This window comes from Podarcis liolepis, assembly GCF_965112155.1.
Source record: "Podarcis liolepis genome assembly, chromosome: 2".
Lineage (NCBI taxonomy): Eukaryota > Metazoa > Chordata > Lepidosauria > Squamata > Lacertidae > Podarcis > Podarcis liolepis.
This window is the reverse complement of record NC_139555.1, coordinates 78,752,011-78,771,260: the sequence shown is the minus strand read 5'-3', so window position 1 is coordinate 78,771,260 and position 19,250 is coordinate 78,752,011. Positions and strand designations below refer to the sequence as shown.

Genomic DNA, 19,250 nt, shown 5'->3' with positions numbered 1-19,250 from the left:
TTTCCACATAATAAGATTTAAAGTAAAGATCCAGAAATTAATATTGATATTAGTAACAACAACCCCCTCCTCCCCAAAACCGCTAAACAATATTCCCGCTCAAGGGTCTGTTCAACAGCTTCAATTTTTGTAACTGGAGTCAGTCAGAGTCCCGTCTTCCCAGGCCATGTAGGAAAAGGCCTGCAAGGCAGGGAGCAGGTCTTCCAGGACTCACAGCCAAGAGTCAGCTTGTGGTTTAAATAATATCCAGAATGTAACAGGTGATCACTTCATCACCATCAGATGATAACAAAGCAGTTGTCATGTTTCTCTCAGAATACTCTTGATTAAGACCAGGAGTGGCAGGCACTTGAGGAAGAGGATGTTGAATGGGAGTAGAGTCCAGTTGACAGAGCCTGCAGCCCCCGCCTCTGGACATATCTGGCTGTGCTGTCGTAGGAGTTCCAGAGGCTTCCTCTTCACTGCTCATAGAAGAGAAAAGTCTGTCAGAAACTATGGACAAGGAGGGCTCCAGGGCAAGATCTGAAGTGACAGAGGATTGGGAGGTGGAGACAGCTCTGCAGTTGTCTTCCATGGAGAGGTGGCTCATCAAGAAAAAAATGGAGACATGCCCCTCTAGGCCAGTGGATCTCAAACTTTTTTCTCTGAGCCACATTTTCAGAACAAAAAATTGCTCACCAATATTTTTTCATCTTGTTTGGGGCCATATTGGAACTGGAAAGCTTCTCACCACAGATCAAACGCATAGGCTGACAGATGTTTTCATCTCCAGTCCATGTGAAACCAACTCAGATATCTATCCACATATTGTTGACAAACTTTCTTTTTTGGAGGTTTGCCTGGGCTTGCTACTGGTGTCGAATTAAACGAGTCTTCTCCAGGTTGTTCGGACAGCGATTCCAAATTACTACTAGGATTGCCCTCAGTATCACTTGATGCGCTTGCTCTCATTTTGAAAAGATATCTAGCCATATTCTTCAAATAAAAAAAGTACTTTATGCATGCATGCATGCATAAATATGCATGCATGTAGGATGGAAAAATGCAACAGCCATATATTGCCCTCATTTCTGGCAAACAGTAAATTACTGACCTGGTGTTTAGGGTGTTTAAGTTGGTTTAAGTTGGTGCTGCATTATGCAATATCACAAATTCCTTATGGGTTATTGCTAATAGTTTTTAGAGTTGCTTGTCAAATTCCAATAACTTTAAAGCTTATATATAAATATATTTAAAGATGTCTCAGATTTCAACTTTTACTATTTCAAAAGGTTTCACAGTATGGCAGATACCGCAGACTTCCTTCTATACAGTGGTACATGGCACCTGTGTTTTGAAATTGTTCGAATTTGCAGGAATAAAGAGAAGCTAGTAAATTTCATTTCCAGTTACTTAGGCAGGTCATACAGGGCTGTTTCAGAAATAACTATCTTGGCTTTTCATTGAGCTTGCATTTTCTCTTCTCTCTTTGCATTCATGCCAGAATTGGGGTCTTCTAAGTTTATGAAATCATTTTCCTCTACATTCCAACCAGGAAATTGTGTTTTCATCTGGGCGTACTTGCCATAATATAAAATCGGATAAAAACTATGGTGTAATAAATCCTGGAAATTTTTAGTTCCAGTAACAGAGTGAAGGAGGCAGGAGTGCCTGGCCCAACTCTCAGCTTAATAAACTATGGTTTATTTAGTTGAGATTGCTTCTTCTGAACCAGCCTACAGTCTCCTAGATGAAATGCTAACAACACTGGCTATTAGGCTGCTGGAAATGAAGAACCTTTAATAGTTCAGTTGCAAATCCCTTAATTCTGTAGTCTCTGAAGCACTATATCCTTCTAACCCAGAGGTTGGCAAGGTTTACATTGCCTGGGCCGGTTCACTCCAGTGGAGATGCCTCTGTGGGCTGGATTGCGCGTTCGCCCGAGTGCCCACAATTTCCGGCGTCTGCACAGACACGATTTCCAGCGGCATGGAAGCGAGTCCCTGTGCCGCGCTGTGCCGGTTTAGCGCAGCGTGCGGGGACTCGCCAAGCAGGCGGATCAGTTCAGGGGCAGCTTGTGGACCGGTTAAATGACCCCCATGGGCTGCTTGTGGCCCATGGGCCTTAGGTTGCCTACCCCTGTTCTAACCTTTGATTGGTTTTTCCTTCTTCAGAAGATGAATGTATGAAAACAGAAAATGAGGAAGAATGTATGAACAATCAGTTTTACATACACAAATTTGCATGTACACACCCCTTGGTACAATTTCAGCAACTATCTGTGAGGTAGGAGAAGATCAGCCAAGTGAGGTGTAGCCATCCAGGCACATCCTCCGTCTCTGTTTTTGTCTTTAATGGATCACAAGCTGATGCTGTGTGAACCGTGTGTATTACTTGAAAAACAAATTTTTTAAAGCACCGTTGACAGTATGTATTTTTAGTAAGATTAGTGGTTTATTTGCTTCTTCAGACCATCCTGTTGTAGATGTTGAAGTTCACCTATGGACTCAGTTAGCCTTGCTTACTATCCTTTTCTCCAGACAGAAATCTTGCCAGCTGATGACTTGGATTTTTTTGGGTTATCTCAGATAAATTTATCTTTTTTAGTAGAGTATCTTCATCTAGAGCTGTGTTTCCCAACCAGCAGCCATATAGCCCCTGGGGGGGGGTGTTAGGGTGGACAGACTTCTGTTAGGGGGGTCTGAACCTCAGATTTGTATTTTACTTATTGGAGGGGCAGCTGCCCCCTGCCCCCCCCCCCGGCTACACGCATGGGGGGCCCACAGAAAGGAAACAAGATCAGAAGGGGGCCATGGTCAGGAAAAGGTTGTGAAACACTGATCTAGAACAAAGTGCAAGAAGAATCCTTGTGGTGAAAGATATGTACTCTCAACTTGTTTTTTATGTGAGTTCTTTAAAGAAGCAAAGGCCAGAGGTAAGCTAGTTTAGAAGTGGCTAGATTCCAGAAATTCACACCTGATATAAGGTCTCATAAAAGGGTATATAAAACCACATCTAAACCTTTGGGAAATTTCATGTGCATATTTGGGTCTGTGATTTGTAACTCTGAGTAATCGCTTTAGAGAAGCATTCGGAAGTTGTCCTAAAGGGTGCTGAAGAGTATAGTCTGTAGCTGTAGTTGCCCGGCTGTGATGATCCTGCAAGTTAAGCAGGGTCATGCTAGGTCATTACACATGTACAGGAGTATTCTGAGACAAAGCTGCCGGAAGTAATGCAGTGATTCAGTTAGCAGCACTCTTCCCTTCTGACTTTAAAGTGAATTGAATTAGGAACGCCTCTGCTTCCTCTTGGAAGGGTCTACCATTCACGTTGTTACTGATCATCTGTTGCTCCTAAAGATTCAAGAGCTTTTTCTGTAAAGGTATGAAATCTTAATCTGGGATCCTGATCAAATGTCAGCTCATGTAATTACTTTTCACTTCTTTCACTGTCATGTGGTGTTGTGTGATAGCATTAAAGAACTGTAGTACTACTTATAAACATAGCATATACGTTACCTTTGGTAGTATTGCATGTTGCAAAAAGTCTTGACTGGGGCAGATTTGCCAGGTTTCTAGTTTTGCATCGTGGTTGTGTTGTCGTGGCCTTTCCTCTTAGTTGGGAAACACCATAGTTGTGAAACAGTGTGACATCAGTTTTAGAGGATGTTTTTTTCCAGTTGTAATAGCACTTGACAAGAGAGTGCTTGAGCAATCAGCCATTTGATTTTACATTATACCAAGAGAAAACATTATCTGTGATTTTCAACATGAGCGAAATGCTTCTAGCTGCTAAAAGCTAACCACCGCCTCTTTGTGTTTTCTCCGATAATTGGTCATGGAAACAGTTTCTCTGAATAGGTAAGAACAAGAAAAAAGAAACAAAATACAGTAAGGCACTGTGTGTGCAGATTCCTATTAACTGTGAGGTATCTGTTGGTTAATTCATTTTAAATGGATAGCTCTTATGTTCTGGTATTTGCTATGGGTATCAAGATTCCTAAAAGCAATGAAACAGATGTTCAGGTGTTTGGTTTTTTGTTGTTGTTCTGAAGAACATGTAAGCGAACATTCACTTGTGACTCTTAACTTAATTAGTTTAACTTGTGTGTTTATCGGTGACACTCAGAACTCTTTTGGGTGTTGCGTCACCTGTTTTCTGACCACAAATTGGAGCTGTGATGAAGAAGCAGGTTTGATTCTTAGTGACTTTCATTGAGTTCTCTGGGATAAAGTAAATTCATAGCAACATCCTTTTCACTCGGGATGTTTGTTCTGCGGTCAGGAACAAGTTTTGCTCTTTCCAAAGTAGTTTCCCGATTTCATTTCTCTTATTTTAGGCAAGTATGGTATCCATTCAATTTTATGGGGATAAAGTAAATAGTTTTTCAGGACAATAAGGGAATCTTACACGAGACTGCAGTAGATCTGTATTTACAGAACATACGAGAATTACACATGCAGCCCACTTGAGGTCCATCAACAACTACTCCAGCTTAGAACTCATTTCTTTCACAAATGAGCTTGTGGAAACTGCTGGGTTAGTTGATAAAACTTGCTTTACATTGTTTCATGGTAAAACTGCCCCTGTTCCCTGACTTGTTCATACTGGAATACTAGTGTGCCATACACGATAGGTCAGTTGACCAGTCAAGAAAAAAGGGGGGGGGGAATGGATAGTTGTCTGATCAAATACTGCCAAATGTTAAAAGGAACAACTTTGGAATAAATCTCGATTAGAGCTCAATAAAATGCTTTAAAAATAGTACCTCACTGCTACATGTGCCCAGCCAGATTATAGAATGAATCATAAAACATCCAACCTTTGCTGGTGGGAATGCCATTTACCCGGCTCTCTTGTACACATGTGGTTTTATCAAAAAATTATTCCCTTTTAGGAGAAAGTTTTTCAAAATAATAATCTAATAATAATAAATACATATTTTTTAAAAATTTATATCCCACCCTCCCCAGCCAGAACCAGGCTCATGATCGTGCAATCACTATAACTAGACCCAAATTAGCCCTACTATCATATTTTACTCCTCAGATTAAGAAGATAACCAATAAAGACCTCATCCTCCATTTATTAGCCTCAGCTAGATTAGTGCTTTCAAAAAAATGGAGAACTTTAAATGCAAATCTTTTTGAAGCATGGATTTCTCAAGTATGCAACATCATTCTTATGGACATGCTTATAGACTCACACCTTCTGTACGACATGGCATTCTTTTATCGGCTTGGTTAAGACAGTTGAACATATTTACACCCTCCATTACTCATGGAACTTTTTAGAGAGACACTTTTATTGGGTTGCCTTTCTTGGAATGTCTAAAACTACAGCCATCTATCGCTATTTTTCTTTCTTTTCTGTACTACTACTAAGCGCTGCTTTCCTTGTATGGATATGTTTTGTTACTTAAAATTATTTTTTAAAAAAAACAAAAAAGTCAAATGGTCAAGTAGTTTTTTTCTTTGCAAACATTAACTTTGTTAGAACAACATTTTTATTGTTCAGCGGGGGGGGGGGGGGTTAGTAGAACAGAAACATTCTTCAATGATCAGTTGGTTTGATGCATATGCTGATTACAAAACAAATTAGTTCAGCTATTGTGAAACTGTGGGCAACATTCAGTGATGTCTGCCTGTTTGTGCAGTGGAAATCTGCATGCATTGCAGGACTTCCAGTTTCTCTTCTCGCTCCTCCAGCTCCACCATGTCCGCTCAAAATCTGCTCCATAGGGCTCCCATGTAGCTATTGTAGGGGGAGAGGAGGAATAACCTCTGTTTCATGAGCAGATATCTGCTTATGCTACATTGGTCCTCACACTATGAAATAAGCTTTTGTTTTTCTAAAACAACAACAACATGGAATTCTTAAATGTAACATTTAGCATGATGTAAAGTTTCTGTATATGTGAAATATTCAGAGCTTATTTTTAAGGAATTTTTTAAAAAAGAAACAAACTTAAGTAACGGCAGTGGTGAAGAAGCCTAAGTCCGTTCACACGAATTTGTGCAAAAGAGGTAGGAAGCCAGTCTTTCAAGTCTCACCAGCTTGAATTCCCTTGTTTTTGCATCTGGCAAGACACAGTCACAGGCAACCCTTCCTAGGCAGCGACCTTTGCCTCTTACCACTGAGTGTATTCCTGGTGGGAAAGTCCTACAGAGCTAACAGGCAGCCAGTAAGAGAGCTATGCTGTGCCAGTAGTTGTGCACCTAATTGCTGCAGGCCTAGAGGGCAAGCAGCCTTTGCCCCTGCCTTCATGAAATAAAAAGAGATAAGCTGCCACCTACACATTGCCATTCTTGGCTTCAAATAATAGCTGACAAGCCTGTTGGCAGCTTTCGACCAATATAGCGACTGGCATGTCAGACCCTACTAGTGCACCTTCCTTCTTTTTAAGAAGTGCGTGCAAAGTAAACTGTTGCTTTATTTCTCAAAAAGGACTGAAGTACATGCTGTATGTGAGTGCGTGCAGCCTGGATTACCATTTCTAGGCAAAGTGCTGTTGTGAGAAGGACATTTGTATGGAGAAGCTGCTAGCAAGTTCTTAACCTTCCCTTCGCCCACTGCTTTCTTCCTGTAACTCCCTTCCCAAGCTGCTTTTCTTCCTATCAAATACATACAATGCACATACAAACACTCAGTCTGAAAGCACGCAGCTTGCATACCCACCTCAATGGTTCCGGTTACCTGTTTTTTTTGTGAGAGAGAGCATGGTGGCCATTTTTGGTGCCTCAAATTTTCTACAGAAAAATACACTGGGGGGGGGCTATGATCTTGTGCAGGTCATGTGACTCGCATGGCAGTGCGAACCTGGAAGACGCACGTCCCGGGTTTACACCTCAACGTGCTGGAGGGTATGAGCTTGAGGTTGGGGAAGTTACAATGAAAAGCAGCGCACTGATACATCTAGGAACTCTTCATATTGTATATTGCCTCCTCTCAATATCGCTTCACTTAGCAGTAATATTTGTATATGTATTGATGTGTAACATGGTGTTGATCCCCAACTTCCATGGGAGAAAGCAAAATGTTTTACTCTAGGGCACTTATAAAAATGAGGACCTGTGGTATATATTACTTAGGTCTTCTATCGCTGCTAAAATGCACATTTTGCTATTTTACATAAAAATCTGTGGTGGCTTTAATAAGATAAAATGGGTTTTCTTCCACATGCATGTAATTAACAACCTTCTCTGAATTTATCATTTGCCAGAGAATTAAAAGACCTTAAAAGCAGTCAAAGAAGAATCTAAAGTTTCAGCTAAATGTAAAATATTATAAATTCACGAGTTGGATTGCGTTGAAGTGACAATTTACCCTATTGTTATACAGTGGCTTGGGAATATGACCATACATTTTTAATAGAAAAAGTATGTTTTGTCCAACCTTTAAGTTTTTTGAACAGTTTACGTAAAAGTCTGCAATCTTGTACACATGTATTTGGGAGTAAGTCACATTGAACTTGCTTGGATTGACAGTCATAGGAGCAGGCTGCCTCTGCTGTTTCCACAGAGTTTTACTGAGCTGTACAACTGTTGTTTGAGGCTGCTTGTATGCTATTTGTTTGCTGATTTCCTACTCACAGTTCTCTTGGCCTATGAATAAAGGGACACATTAGCTTGGTCAAAACATTCCCACTAGCACTGTATCTTATAGGCATTCATTTTAGGCAGCAGAGAAGAAATCACTGTCAGAATGAACCTAGAAGTAGAATTTACTAACTTTATTTCATTTATATCCTGGTATAATTGCATTGTCTGGATGGTATATTTCAACACATGAAACATTAAATGCAGTTTAATTAAAGCTTAAAAATGAATTATCAAAAGTACCCAATCTGTGTCAACTAGGAAAAGCATGTTGCTGTGAAGAACTGAAAAGGGTCACAGAGCTGAAAGCTTATGCTTAGCTTCCTACAGATCCTAAATACCAGCAAATTGAATGTTCTGTAGACAAGGATGTCATCCAGTGTTGCCTCCCACACTGACTGGCTCAACATAGCAGCTGAGTCCACAGTCAAGTGGAAATACAGTGTTGGCTGGTATGAAGGAAAGGATTATTTCACTGTGGAAAATTCATTCTCAGCTGTGTGTGCAGGTTACCATCTCTTTTTCAACTTCAGAGAAGCCATGTAATTCTCCTTAATTCTCAGAGTATACTTACCACAAAGATATTCAATGCAATGTATTCAGTGCAAATTGCCAGCTTAAATAACTAGAGGTTGTTTTAATAATATCACAGACCGGGTTAGTTGTAGAGCACAAATGAGCTATACATGGCAAAATTATGCCTGAAATAGTTGAAAGTGGCATAGTGACTTAGAGACTGAACTGTGAGTCCCCATTTTCGAATCTCTTCTCTGCTGTGATGTCGTTCTCTCTCAATGACAGTCCTTTCCATCTGCAATAAGTGGGATAATACAGGCTTACATTACAGTGTTGCTATAAGGATTACAACCAGATAATGCATGTGAAATGCTTTGGACACTCGAAGTTGCTATCAAATTATTGTTATTGTTATTGCTGAGTTAAAACTTAAATTACGGACTTGCAAAGCATGTTTCGGTTTTTAAACCTACGATTTATTTATTTTGTTGATTTGTTTAACATTGTGGATTTAATTTTAATGGGAATCATTGCTTGCTTTTAAAAAATAAAATTACCTGTGGATTTTCTCCTTGCTCTTCTGTGTTGTGAGGTCAGTGCTTCTAGATAGCTGTGTGTGACAGATGTGATTAATTCAAACACCACACTTGCACTAAAAATACGCTATTTAATTCTGTGGGTGTGATACTTAACGCATACTTATTTGCTACAAGATACTGTTGACGTAACTGCTACCCCCTCCCCTTCTATTAGGGCTGGGAAGTGTTAGCCGGCTTACCCAGTTGTTGCAGTACAAATAGTAGCTTGGGCTGTAAATGCTACAGTTGCATGCTGTGTATGGCAAATGGGGCAGACACATCTTTTAGATAATGGTGTCTCTGTGGCAGGCAAATGGTCCCCAATAACAGCTTACGGGCTGTTATTAGCTCCTCAACCATTCCACCCATACCCAATCCCTGCTCCACAAAAGGCTGTGCTACAGATGTGCTTGGATGAGCAGGCTTCATATGGTAAGAAATGGCTTGCTGGGTTAAGCCATCACTTCTCCACCACTGATGAGTCAGATGCTATGTGAAATTCTAAAGCAGATCATTCTGGAGAAAACTATCCCTTATTTTTCTCCCCAGTATCTGGTCACTAGAGTTGTGCTGTCTTGGTTGACCATTCGAAGAGAATAGCTACTGCAACACCTATACTCTGTGAAACTGTCTAAAAGAAGCCATCGAAGCAAGCAACCATTGAAACCACACTCTGCAATTATTCTGAAAGTTTATTGTGCCAGCCATTATATCACAGCAGCTCAAGATTGCTGGTTTCTGAAGTAACCCTTTATAAAACTTTATTCTGCTTTTATGTATTTTCAACAATATTATTTATTTAGGGTCTCTGGAGGCACTAGCAACAAAGGACTGATGCAAAGACATGTAAGGTGCATACATCAAGCAATATCCTGTCTTAAGGCTTATCCACACTTGCCTCCCCCCACCCTGGCTTTCCAAGCACAGGTCTGTGCTTTAAAGCTCTATTTCCAAGTGCTCACTTTTTTGCCCCAGAGCTTTCCCTTTGAAACCTCATTCTTTAAAGCTGAAGCACAACAAACAACAATTCAGGGTTTCTGTGGATTGTTGTTTGCTCCGATTCAGCTTGAAAGAGTGGGGCTTCACAGAGAAAGCTCCAGCGGGGGGGGGGGGGGCTCTTTGACACAGAATTTTAAAATGTGGACTGTGCCTGGAAAGCACAGAGGCAAGCTAAGTTTTCATTATAAATTCTGTATTTTTGTCGTTTAGTCGTGTCCGACACTATAAATACCTTGATAAAATAAACATTAGATTACTGGCCACCAAGGTTCTTTCTTCCAGACTGTTGCCATGAAATCTCTTTTACTGGCTTTACACTCAATTCCAAAAGTTCTCTTATGCAGTTTGGTCTTTAAGCTTTAACCTGTTCTTGCTAGCCACAAAAAGGAAATGCTATCTTGTAATCCCAAAGTGGTATTCTCCATATGGCTTCTAATAGCTCCAGAAAGGAAAGGGAAACTGCCAAACCCTGATCCTAGGGTTTCAGGACTTTACAGAAAGGAGGTAGCTAGGTGCGCCTCTTGTCTAACTACTAGTTCCGAATTCTACTGAGGATGAAATCATATTTCTTTCTCACTATAGACTCCCTGCTCCATACTGGAGCTCTCCACACTTCACTTCGCTACTGAGCATGTGCATAATTCTTAAAGGAGCATATGCATGTGGGTTACACTTCTTCAAGTGCACCTAAGGTTAATGAGGCCTTTTTCCCCCCTCTTTTTTTTTTTACCTCTTTTTTGAGATGCCAGGCTCACTGGAATCAAGCCCTGATTCAAGTTTTGAGAGCGCATAATACTCACCAATGTAGGAGCCATTGGGATAACTTTCTCAAGCACTACTTTTGCCTTATCTACTGGCATGCCAGCATCTTTGTTGGAGTGGGGAGGAGATTTCAGATGTCCACCCATCTCTGTTTTCCTGTGCCAGAGCTCTGCTGCTGCCCCACCTGGATATGCATTGTTTAAAAGGTAGAGACAGTAAATGAACAGGATTAGAAGAGCTGGATAGGTAGAAAGAAGATTATGGATGATGGATTGGTGCCAAAAAAAAAAGTTTTTAAAAGTCTATTTTTGTGAAATAGCTTATGTTCTGAGCCAGTCAGGTGTGACCCAGCAGAAAGTCACCGTTGCTATTCTTTTCTGTTGAACAGCACATCCCTTTGCCATATCATGAACTGCTTTTGAAAACCACCAATTCAAAAGCGATTTCCCATGTGGTATCAGAGGCTGCTATTTGAGAAACATATGTTTAAAGTCATCTTTGACATGCAGAAATAGTTGTGTGTTTCTTTGGATAGTGGCCAATATTTTTATCACTGCGTAAGTATCCAGAATACACAATCTTTGGATTATACATTTGTGGCCTTTCCATCTTTATGCCTTTCAGCAATATAAATAATTCTCTCTCTTTTTTGCAACGCTTTTACTGACCTTTGATAGCTATACCAAACATAACCTTTGCAATTTGACAGAAAGATCCCCTACTCCACAAGTTTCTTTTCAAGTACAATGTGTATTCATATAGTACTACTTTAGTTAATTCTTGGTAACATGGAGGGGAAAATCAATTTGCAGCTGAAGCAAATTTCATAGTATTGTTTAACATACTTTATTATCACTTAACATACTGTCTAGTTAAAGTACAGAGACTGCATAATTCCTTACTTTATTGCAGGAAAACAAATACTGTAACTATGACATATGATACTTAAAGAAAAATTGAATACCTCTGAGAATTATTACTTATTATTATGCAGAATGTTGTTTTGTAAAGGCAACTAAACACATAAGCCTGACTTGGACAGTTTGGGATAGATGAAGCCAGAGTTACAAGTTGTTTAACCTTCACTGCCTCACCTGGAATCTGAGGGTAATCTCAACTAAGCTCTTTTTAGATGAGTATTTTTAGTTCTTAAACCTAAGAACCCACACATTTTCATCTAAAAATGAAAAGTTATGAGGAGAGGCATTTCCACACACACCCCAGCCTAATCTCATCTTTATATGCTCCCAGTTATAAACTATATTTTATTCATAGGTACCTTAAGTTGGATGATTGCTTACTAAAGCCGAAGTTCAGTTGAAAATGTTGCTGTATATATCTGTTTGCTAAAAGGGTTTTGCAGTCCACATGACATTATTCTGAAATTCTGGTCTCTCTTTTTAGGGAGAGATTCATGTGCTTACTGATGGGGGAAATGGGGAATCTCAACTGAGTGCAACCATACGGACATCAGATGTAACATTTACCATAAACTCATCTGGCATCCAATAACCTTCTTGCTGTTTCATCTCTTAGAAGAGTCGTATCTTGTTGGGATTTGGCCTTAAACAATTCTCGATTAAAACTCTAGCTGATATATGGTCTTACTGTGATGTGGCTTTGATGGTTTCCTTTCTTTGGCTTTGGCACAAACAGCTGATCTTGTGCATTTGTAAGGAAAAGAAGCTGGCCAATGTTTTTCTTGCTGATCTAAGCCTTTTAGATAATGCATAGAAGTGGCATTTCATCTGCCTATGGACTCTGAACTCAGTGCCCTCACAAGCAGATTAATTTACTGATAAAAGCGTTACAGCCTTTGAACAAAATAAGCAAAAACCGTTTTCCTGTTTATTCAACCTCTGTCTGCTAAATCAAGAGTGGGCAACCTTTTTTCAGCTGAGGGTGCATAGGAAAAGCCAGAGTCTTTTTGTTACTTTTGCCCTCCTTGCCATCCACATTAAATTAGGCCAAGAGGTTGCCCAGTCCACCCTGACATATACCATGCTTAAGATACTAATGAGAATATGTCATATCAGTGTTCCTTGCGATCTTTTTTTAGCTCATATGGGCAAGATGGACTGGGATCTACCAGTAGATAGCTGGGTATTTTGAAGGATAGTGTCCTCCTCCCTTAATTGTACCACTGAAATGAAGAAATTGAGCAGGTGCAGTAAGCTGGAGTGGAAGGATTGTGAGCTCTGTTTAGTTCTGGCTCTGGATTCTTTTGCTCTAAGTGTATGCCTTGCACACCCGATTCCCGCTGGTGGGTAAAAGAGTAGAACCTGCAAGAGTAGATCCTGAAAGCTAGAAGTCTGCCTCTGACAGTCTCTGCCCTCTTTGGTCAAAGGAGTTGGTCAACTAATGTGGAGAACGTATGTATCACAGGTTTCAAGCAAAAGTTCTCCTCTGAGAAAGTTGGAATGCATGAACAGTACTCATGCTTAAGTATTGAAAGTAGTCAACTGCATTTAAAAGGAGGTCTTTCCTCCAGCCTGTCAGAATTTGATAGGTTTGCTTCCTACTGGATGAAATCTGTTGGGAAAGCTGGAGAAGAAGACTCATTGAATGATAACTCACATGGTTTACCCAGAGCTCCCATCTCTCATCTGCCTCAGTTCATGGAAAGCACAATTAATACAATTCCATGTGCTCCGTAGGCTGGGTGACTACTGCAGAGTATCTAGCTTGATGCCTGCGTCAAGCTGAGTTAGTGCCAAATCATGAATGGAAATCATATGTTTCATTTATGTTGGTTTCTGTTTGCTTCTGCTGCTCAAGTGTTTCCTCTCCTTCCTCCCCACTTCCCAAGTTCTGCTATCTCAGAAGTTTCTAAGTATAACAGCTGCTTCCATGGCTGCCATGCTTTTTGTTTCTAGCCACTTCAAGAGAGTTTCATTTCTGTTCACTGACACTGCAGTAGTTTCCTAGAATTGTACCAGCCAAGAGGTCTTAAACCTATTATAAAATCATTGTTAGAAGCAGTAGGACATTTTGAGGCGAGTAGAAAACTGTTCAGAATCTTCTAGCATTTGTGTATGTCAGCCTAAAGACTTGGTTCTGGGCATTGTAGTAGTTTTGGGCCATCATTGCAGGGAAATAAACCAGAGCAAACATTTGGGGTGGGTTTTGATTAATCAAGCACAGTCTTTGACCCGGAAGTTTGTTTGAACGGACAGTGACTTTTTAGTTAATAGGTTTATGGTTTCCACACAGTGCATTGTTGCACAATGTGTGCATGATCATACAGAAAAGAACCTTGGCTTCCTTCGTGACATTTCTAGTAAACTTAAATGACCTGGTGTTACCCTACATAAGGGGTTTTTACTTTTTTAATAAAGTTTTTACTTTTTTAATAAAGCCTTTACCTATGGGGTTACTTTAGGAACCTGATCTTAAAATGCATAGATCCTTTAAATGCTGAATGCTTTTAAATGCCTGTATTAAGGAATATTACAGTGACTGGAACACTGAGTCTGAAAAGGATTGTTTATGATGCTCTGAAACTATATTTTCTATGATAGGCTACATTATGATGGTGGATTGGATAGACTTAAGGAGGAAGAAGACAGTATGGCAGGAGCAATGGTGTTCAAAAAGGATTTACATAGTCAATGGTCTTTTGCCAAAAACAGAAAACAGACCACACACTTAGACTTTAATACTTTTCACATTTTGAGAGTAACTGATATTAAGCTTGGTGGTACTTGGTTCATACATAGAATTGGGTTATTATGCATTTACAGCACCACAAGATAACTTAATTATTCTGAGCAACTGGTTATCTGGATCAGTAGCAAAACGGGGATAAAGAAATTCTACCATGTTTCTCTTCTGTGGCCTACATTTATTCTAATGCTGCATTTATTATAAATTTGGATCATTGAGACCAGCCCTAAAGCTCATTGCTCCAGCACAGAAGTGTGTATACCCTATCCTACAATTGTCTGCTCCACTGAGATGCCCAAAAGACTTAATCATTGTGTTACATTGCAAATATGCAAGCATAAGTGTTTAGCAGGTATTTTGACTCAATATAGCCAATGTTCATCTGTGTAGAAACCTTAAACGTAAAAATAAGGTTTGTGTTATTCTAAGCAAGATATGTGGGAATCCATAATGCACCATCCATAATAGGAATCCTATTAGAAGAGGTTTGTGCAGAACAGAGAAACATATAAAAGGAGACATTTCAAAACCAGCCTCTGAGATTTTGACTGGTCCTCAGAGTATTAATCAGAGTTACTAAAACATTCAAGCAGACACAAAGATTTTTAACCACTTTTTTCTTGTAGTTTTTATCCTACAATGTTAACGCAACTCTTAATAGCTTGATGAAGGCCCTTACTGATTTCAACTGACTATACAACAGCTGTCTGCAAAGTATGAGTATTCTGGATCAATGATTGAAGGTAGTAATTGAGAAGAGTGCACACACTTCATCTGTCAATTTAAAGGGGAAGAGAGTCTCTGGTGATTTGATAAGCTTCATTAGTTGGCAGACATAGCAGACAGTAAATTTGTAATTGATTGTAGATTATTTTGCTGGTTAGGTTAGGTTTGCTTAGATTTTCTTTCAAAATATTTTTGTTCTATCATGGGATGTCAAAGAACAATGTTTGTTCAAACTTATGGAAATGTTTCCTCCATGCAACAGGATCGTATTGGGGAAAATACAAAATGTTTTAGAGAGCAAGCAACTTGGGCACTTAAATGATTCAGTAGGATTTGTGTTTTTTATTTGCACGCTACGTGGAGACTTTACTCCTATTTTGGCAAGTAAGCCATACTTTTAAAATGATCCAATTCCTATGGGGCAGAATGTGAATACAGCGGTACCTCGGGTTAAGAACTTAATTCGTTCTGGAGGTCCGTTCTTAACCTGAAACTATTCTTAACCCGAGGTACCACTTTAGCTAATGGGGCCTCCTGCTACCGCTGCCGCCATGCGATTTCTGTTCTCATCCTGAAGCAAATTCTTAACCCGAGGTACTATTTCTGGGTTAACGGAGTCTGTAACCTGAAGCGTCTGTAACCCGAGGTACCACCGTATTGCCATAGACAAAATGGGCAAAGGTTTACCATCTGAATGCATTATTAGACATTTCTGTTTTTAGTATCTTCCAAGGGCTTTGACACATCTTTCAGCTAGAATAAATGTCATTTATTTACACTATGTCTTTTATCAAAATTCTCAAGTGCTGTTTCAGCAGCTGCAGTGGAAGCAGAAGCTTGACTCACTGTGGGTAAAACAGTATAATATGCTAGGAACCATTCTGCTTGACCACACTTGTTCATTTTCACTGTACCTATCCCTCCCATTGATGCTAAAATCTAAAATGATGCATTAGCATGGCAAGCCCATTCCAGTAGTCCCTTGGATGCCACGTGTTGTGGCTACTGATACACAGCCTTGATACTGATAACAAAACATGTATCAATTTTCATACATTAGGTTAAAAATGTAATTCTGTTTTTTATTGTTGAAAAGCCAACAGGCAAGAGCATGCAAAGAGAATGAGCACCACGTTAGCCCCTTTCTGGTAAACCTGAAATAAATAACCTTTGTAAAATGCCTTCTATTTCTTTATGGAAACATTGTGTATGGCCCCTTCACATAAGCCAGGTACTACTGCTGTTGCTGGCTGTTTTAGTATAAACAGGCCCCAGAGTAGGTACAGTCATACCTCGGGTTGAATGTGCTTCAGGTTGAGCGCATTTGAGTTGCGCTCCATGGCAACCCGGAAGTAACAGAGTGCGTTACTTCCAGGTTTCACTGCTCGCGCATGCGCAGACACTCAAAATGATGGCATGCGCGGAAGGGGCAAAACACAACCCACGCACGAGCCATCGCGGCTTACGTTGCGTTCAGGTTGCGAACGGGGCTCCGTAACGGATCCTGTTCGCATCCCGAGGTACCACTGTATACTGCTTTAGAATCCACATCTTTTGTTCTTGACTCAAGTTCTCATCATTTGCATGTTCGGACCCAGAGACCTCCCTCCTAAACAAAGACACATTTGACTCAAATTTTAGTTTTGGTTTTTGGCAGAATTTAGGCCACAACTTTATTGATTACAGAAAAGTGAGTGGTTGCATAGGCTCTGGTTCAACTAGCTCCCTACACCCTTGCAGGTAGCGCTGACCCAGAGCTCTATCATAGTCAACCAAGGGTGAAGACCTGAAGAAGGTGAAAAGGCTGGGAGCAAACTCTGTTCATTCCCTAGATGCTCCCCTGGAGTCAGGCATGGGCACAACCCCTTTTCGGGGGTTGGCCAAACCAAGTTGAGTCCCTGGATTCCTTTAACGAAATATCCTTCACATAGGGATGGCAAGATCGTTCTCCCATCCCTATCACACGAACCAGTGCCCATCCGCAACCTTACAAGTTGTGACGAATTGCTACGCAGCAGGCGAAACCCAAATGGCAACAGCCAATTGACCAAGTGGGAAAATTCCTGCCATGCCCCTATCCCAACAACAGGCGACACACGACGGCATAGCAAGGTCAATCACAAAAGGCCCTAAAATTAGGGAGAGGTGGGCGGGTGTTCCAATGCACAAGCAGAAAGATGAAGTTCTGGGTCACGTGCATGGGTTTATATAGGTCCCTTGATCCGTTTAGACTGCAACCCCATTAGCCAGATTGAAACCCAGCATCAAGGGTGTTATGTATTGAAGTGCTCACCCTGGCCACCAGGGGTATTGTGTACAGTGGTACCTCTGGATGCGAACGGGCAGGCTGGCTGAGCTGTTCAGTTCAGTTCCAGCTTACTATAAAGAACCACTTGGAGAAATCTCTGTGTCGTCTACTTTGTCAACCCACTACTTAATGGCGACGAAGGTGGGATTGGATGGACGTCAGAGCACAGCCAGATTCGGGCACTCACTGAGCTGAAACACTGAGCGAAATCACTGAACAGAACCCAATTCAGAGCTAACCGTACTGGCAAGAGCAGTGTGTTCCATCCATCGCCTTCCACGTCGGCATCGGAACCATGGCTTCACTCGTGCCTCTACTGCCATTTGCCCCAGCCTCTGAATCATGGGACTCATACCTCGCTCGGTTTGCCTGCTTCCTCCAAGCAAACAAGCTGATGGAAGGGTCAGAGGAGCATAAGCGGGGCCTATTCCTCAGCCTCTGTGGGCCCAATCGGGCTATCCAATGGACCCACACACAACCAAGAGGTCAGTCTCCAGATCTCACTGCAACACATGCCCTCTTTTAGGGAGGACACGATTCACAATATCTGTAAAGAAAAATAATCCTTTTACCTGACTCCACTATTGTTTCCAACTGCCAGCCTGAAATTTAACTGCTACTTTGTCTTGTGTCAGTTATATGCACCCATATAATCCGTTGTGATGAATTTCATAGGCTCAGCTGTATTACCTACTTTTGGGTTACCCTGTATACACATAGTGTTATTGCCTCTGGTGGTGACCAGCTTAGGTTGCAACCATTTTGTGGTGGATGACGCACGAGTCAAAGACCAGTTGATCCCCCACTTGTAATTATCTGGTCACCTGTGATAAGAAATGCTTCCACATAATTGCACACTTCAGAAATTGGACACTTTTTAGAATACAGATGGCTAGCAGTGATGTGCTGAGATCTAATCAAATACGTATGGGTTTATAAATTTTCGTCACTTCTGCAGGCCTGTGCACATTTAGTTGGTTTTAAGGCTGATTAGTATGCAGTTTGTATGTTTTATTCCAGTTGTGTATTTGTGTTTTAAAATGGATGTGTAGTTATGCTTTTACTAACAACAATTTTATTGTTGTTTTATAAGAAACGAGAATAATATTAGTTAGTATAAACTGATACATATGACGTTTCAAAATGGCTGTTTTCCTTTGCTTCTGAAAAGCGCTTTTGGTTATATTACATTTTTTAACTCAGTAGAAACCAGAAAGTCAGCTATAGGTCCTCCCGATATGAAGAAAATGAGTTGGAAGTTATGAACACCTTGTTTTACATCTTTACATAGAACCATTTAATCAGCAACAAATATGAAACTATTGTTAGAAGAAATTAATTAAATTTATTTTATCTCATGCGAAACAGGTGGTTCAACTCTGATAGCTTAGATACACAGTGTGCATATCCTGAGTCCACAAGCTAAAATACAAGACCGGCTTTATTTTTCATCAGCTGCTGTCTGCATGTTGGTAGTTTTGTTTGATCAGAATAGAGCAGTTATCTTTGTCCTCTCTGGCATTCAGAATTCAACATCCCCCATTAGTTAGATGACCGTTGACTGACTTTTTGATGAGGCCAACAGATGACCTTGTTTTGACATGTGTTTCTTCAGTTGATGTGCTACAGTTTAGAGGGGAATAATGGATAGATAATTTGTAAGTCATGTATTCAAATAATGCAGAAGAAAACCTAGGCTTTGATTATGAGAACTTGATTGAGGTTATAAAGCTGCTGCATCCTTTTTTATATTTGATTTTTTAATTAAAATCAAGGTTCCTAATTCAGAGAAAAGGCAATGTTTCAACATACATATTTTCTCTAAAATAGCTGTGTATGAGCTTTTGTAAAACAGCAACAACAAAACAACAACAACAACAATTTATTTATACCCCGCTCATCTGGCTGGGTTTCCCCAACTACTCTGGGCAGCTCCTAACCGAATGTTAAAAAAACAATACAACATTAAACAGGGCTGCCTTCAGATGTCTTTTAAAATTAAGATAGTTGCTTATTTCCTTGACATTTGCTGGGACGGCATTCCACAGGGCAGACGGCACTACTGAGAAGGCCCTCTGCCGGGTTCCCTGTAACCTCACTTCTCACAGTGAGGGAACC

General features: G+C 40.4%; 2 protein-coding genes across 26 annotated transcripts in view; one reads left to right on the top strand and one right to left on the bottom strand.

Moving 5' to 3' along the window:
- The window catches only part of CFAP92 (cilia and flagella associated protein 92 (putative)), a 332,392-nt gene that overhangs the window by 181,149 nt on the left and 131,993 nt on the right, over nucleotides 1-19,250 (bottom strand). The gene's annotated exons all lie outside the window — the stretch shown is intronic.
- The window catches only part of IQSEC1 (IQ motif and Sec7 domain ArfGEF 1), a gene marked incomplete at its 5' end in the record, with an annotated part of 298,180 nt that overhangs the window by 227,886 nt on the left and 51,044 nt on the right, over nucleotides 1-19,250 (top strand). For 2 of the 25 annotated variants that reach the window (XM_083489199.1, XM_083489185.1), the window contains one exon: nucleotides 3,662-3,839. The exons of the other annotated variants lie outside the window; for them this stretch is intronic. In XM_083489199.1, the coding sequence (XP_083345325.1) occupies nucleotides 3,817-3,839 (23 nt within the window). Of the gene's footprint in view, nucleotides 1-3,661; nucleotides 3,840-19,250 lie in introns of those variants that run through there. 25 annotated transcript variants of the gene reach the window in all.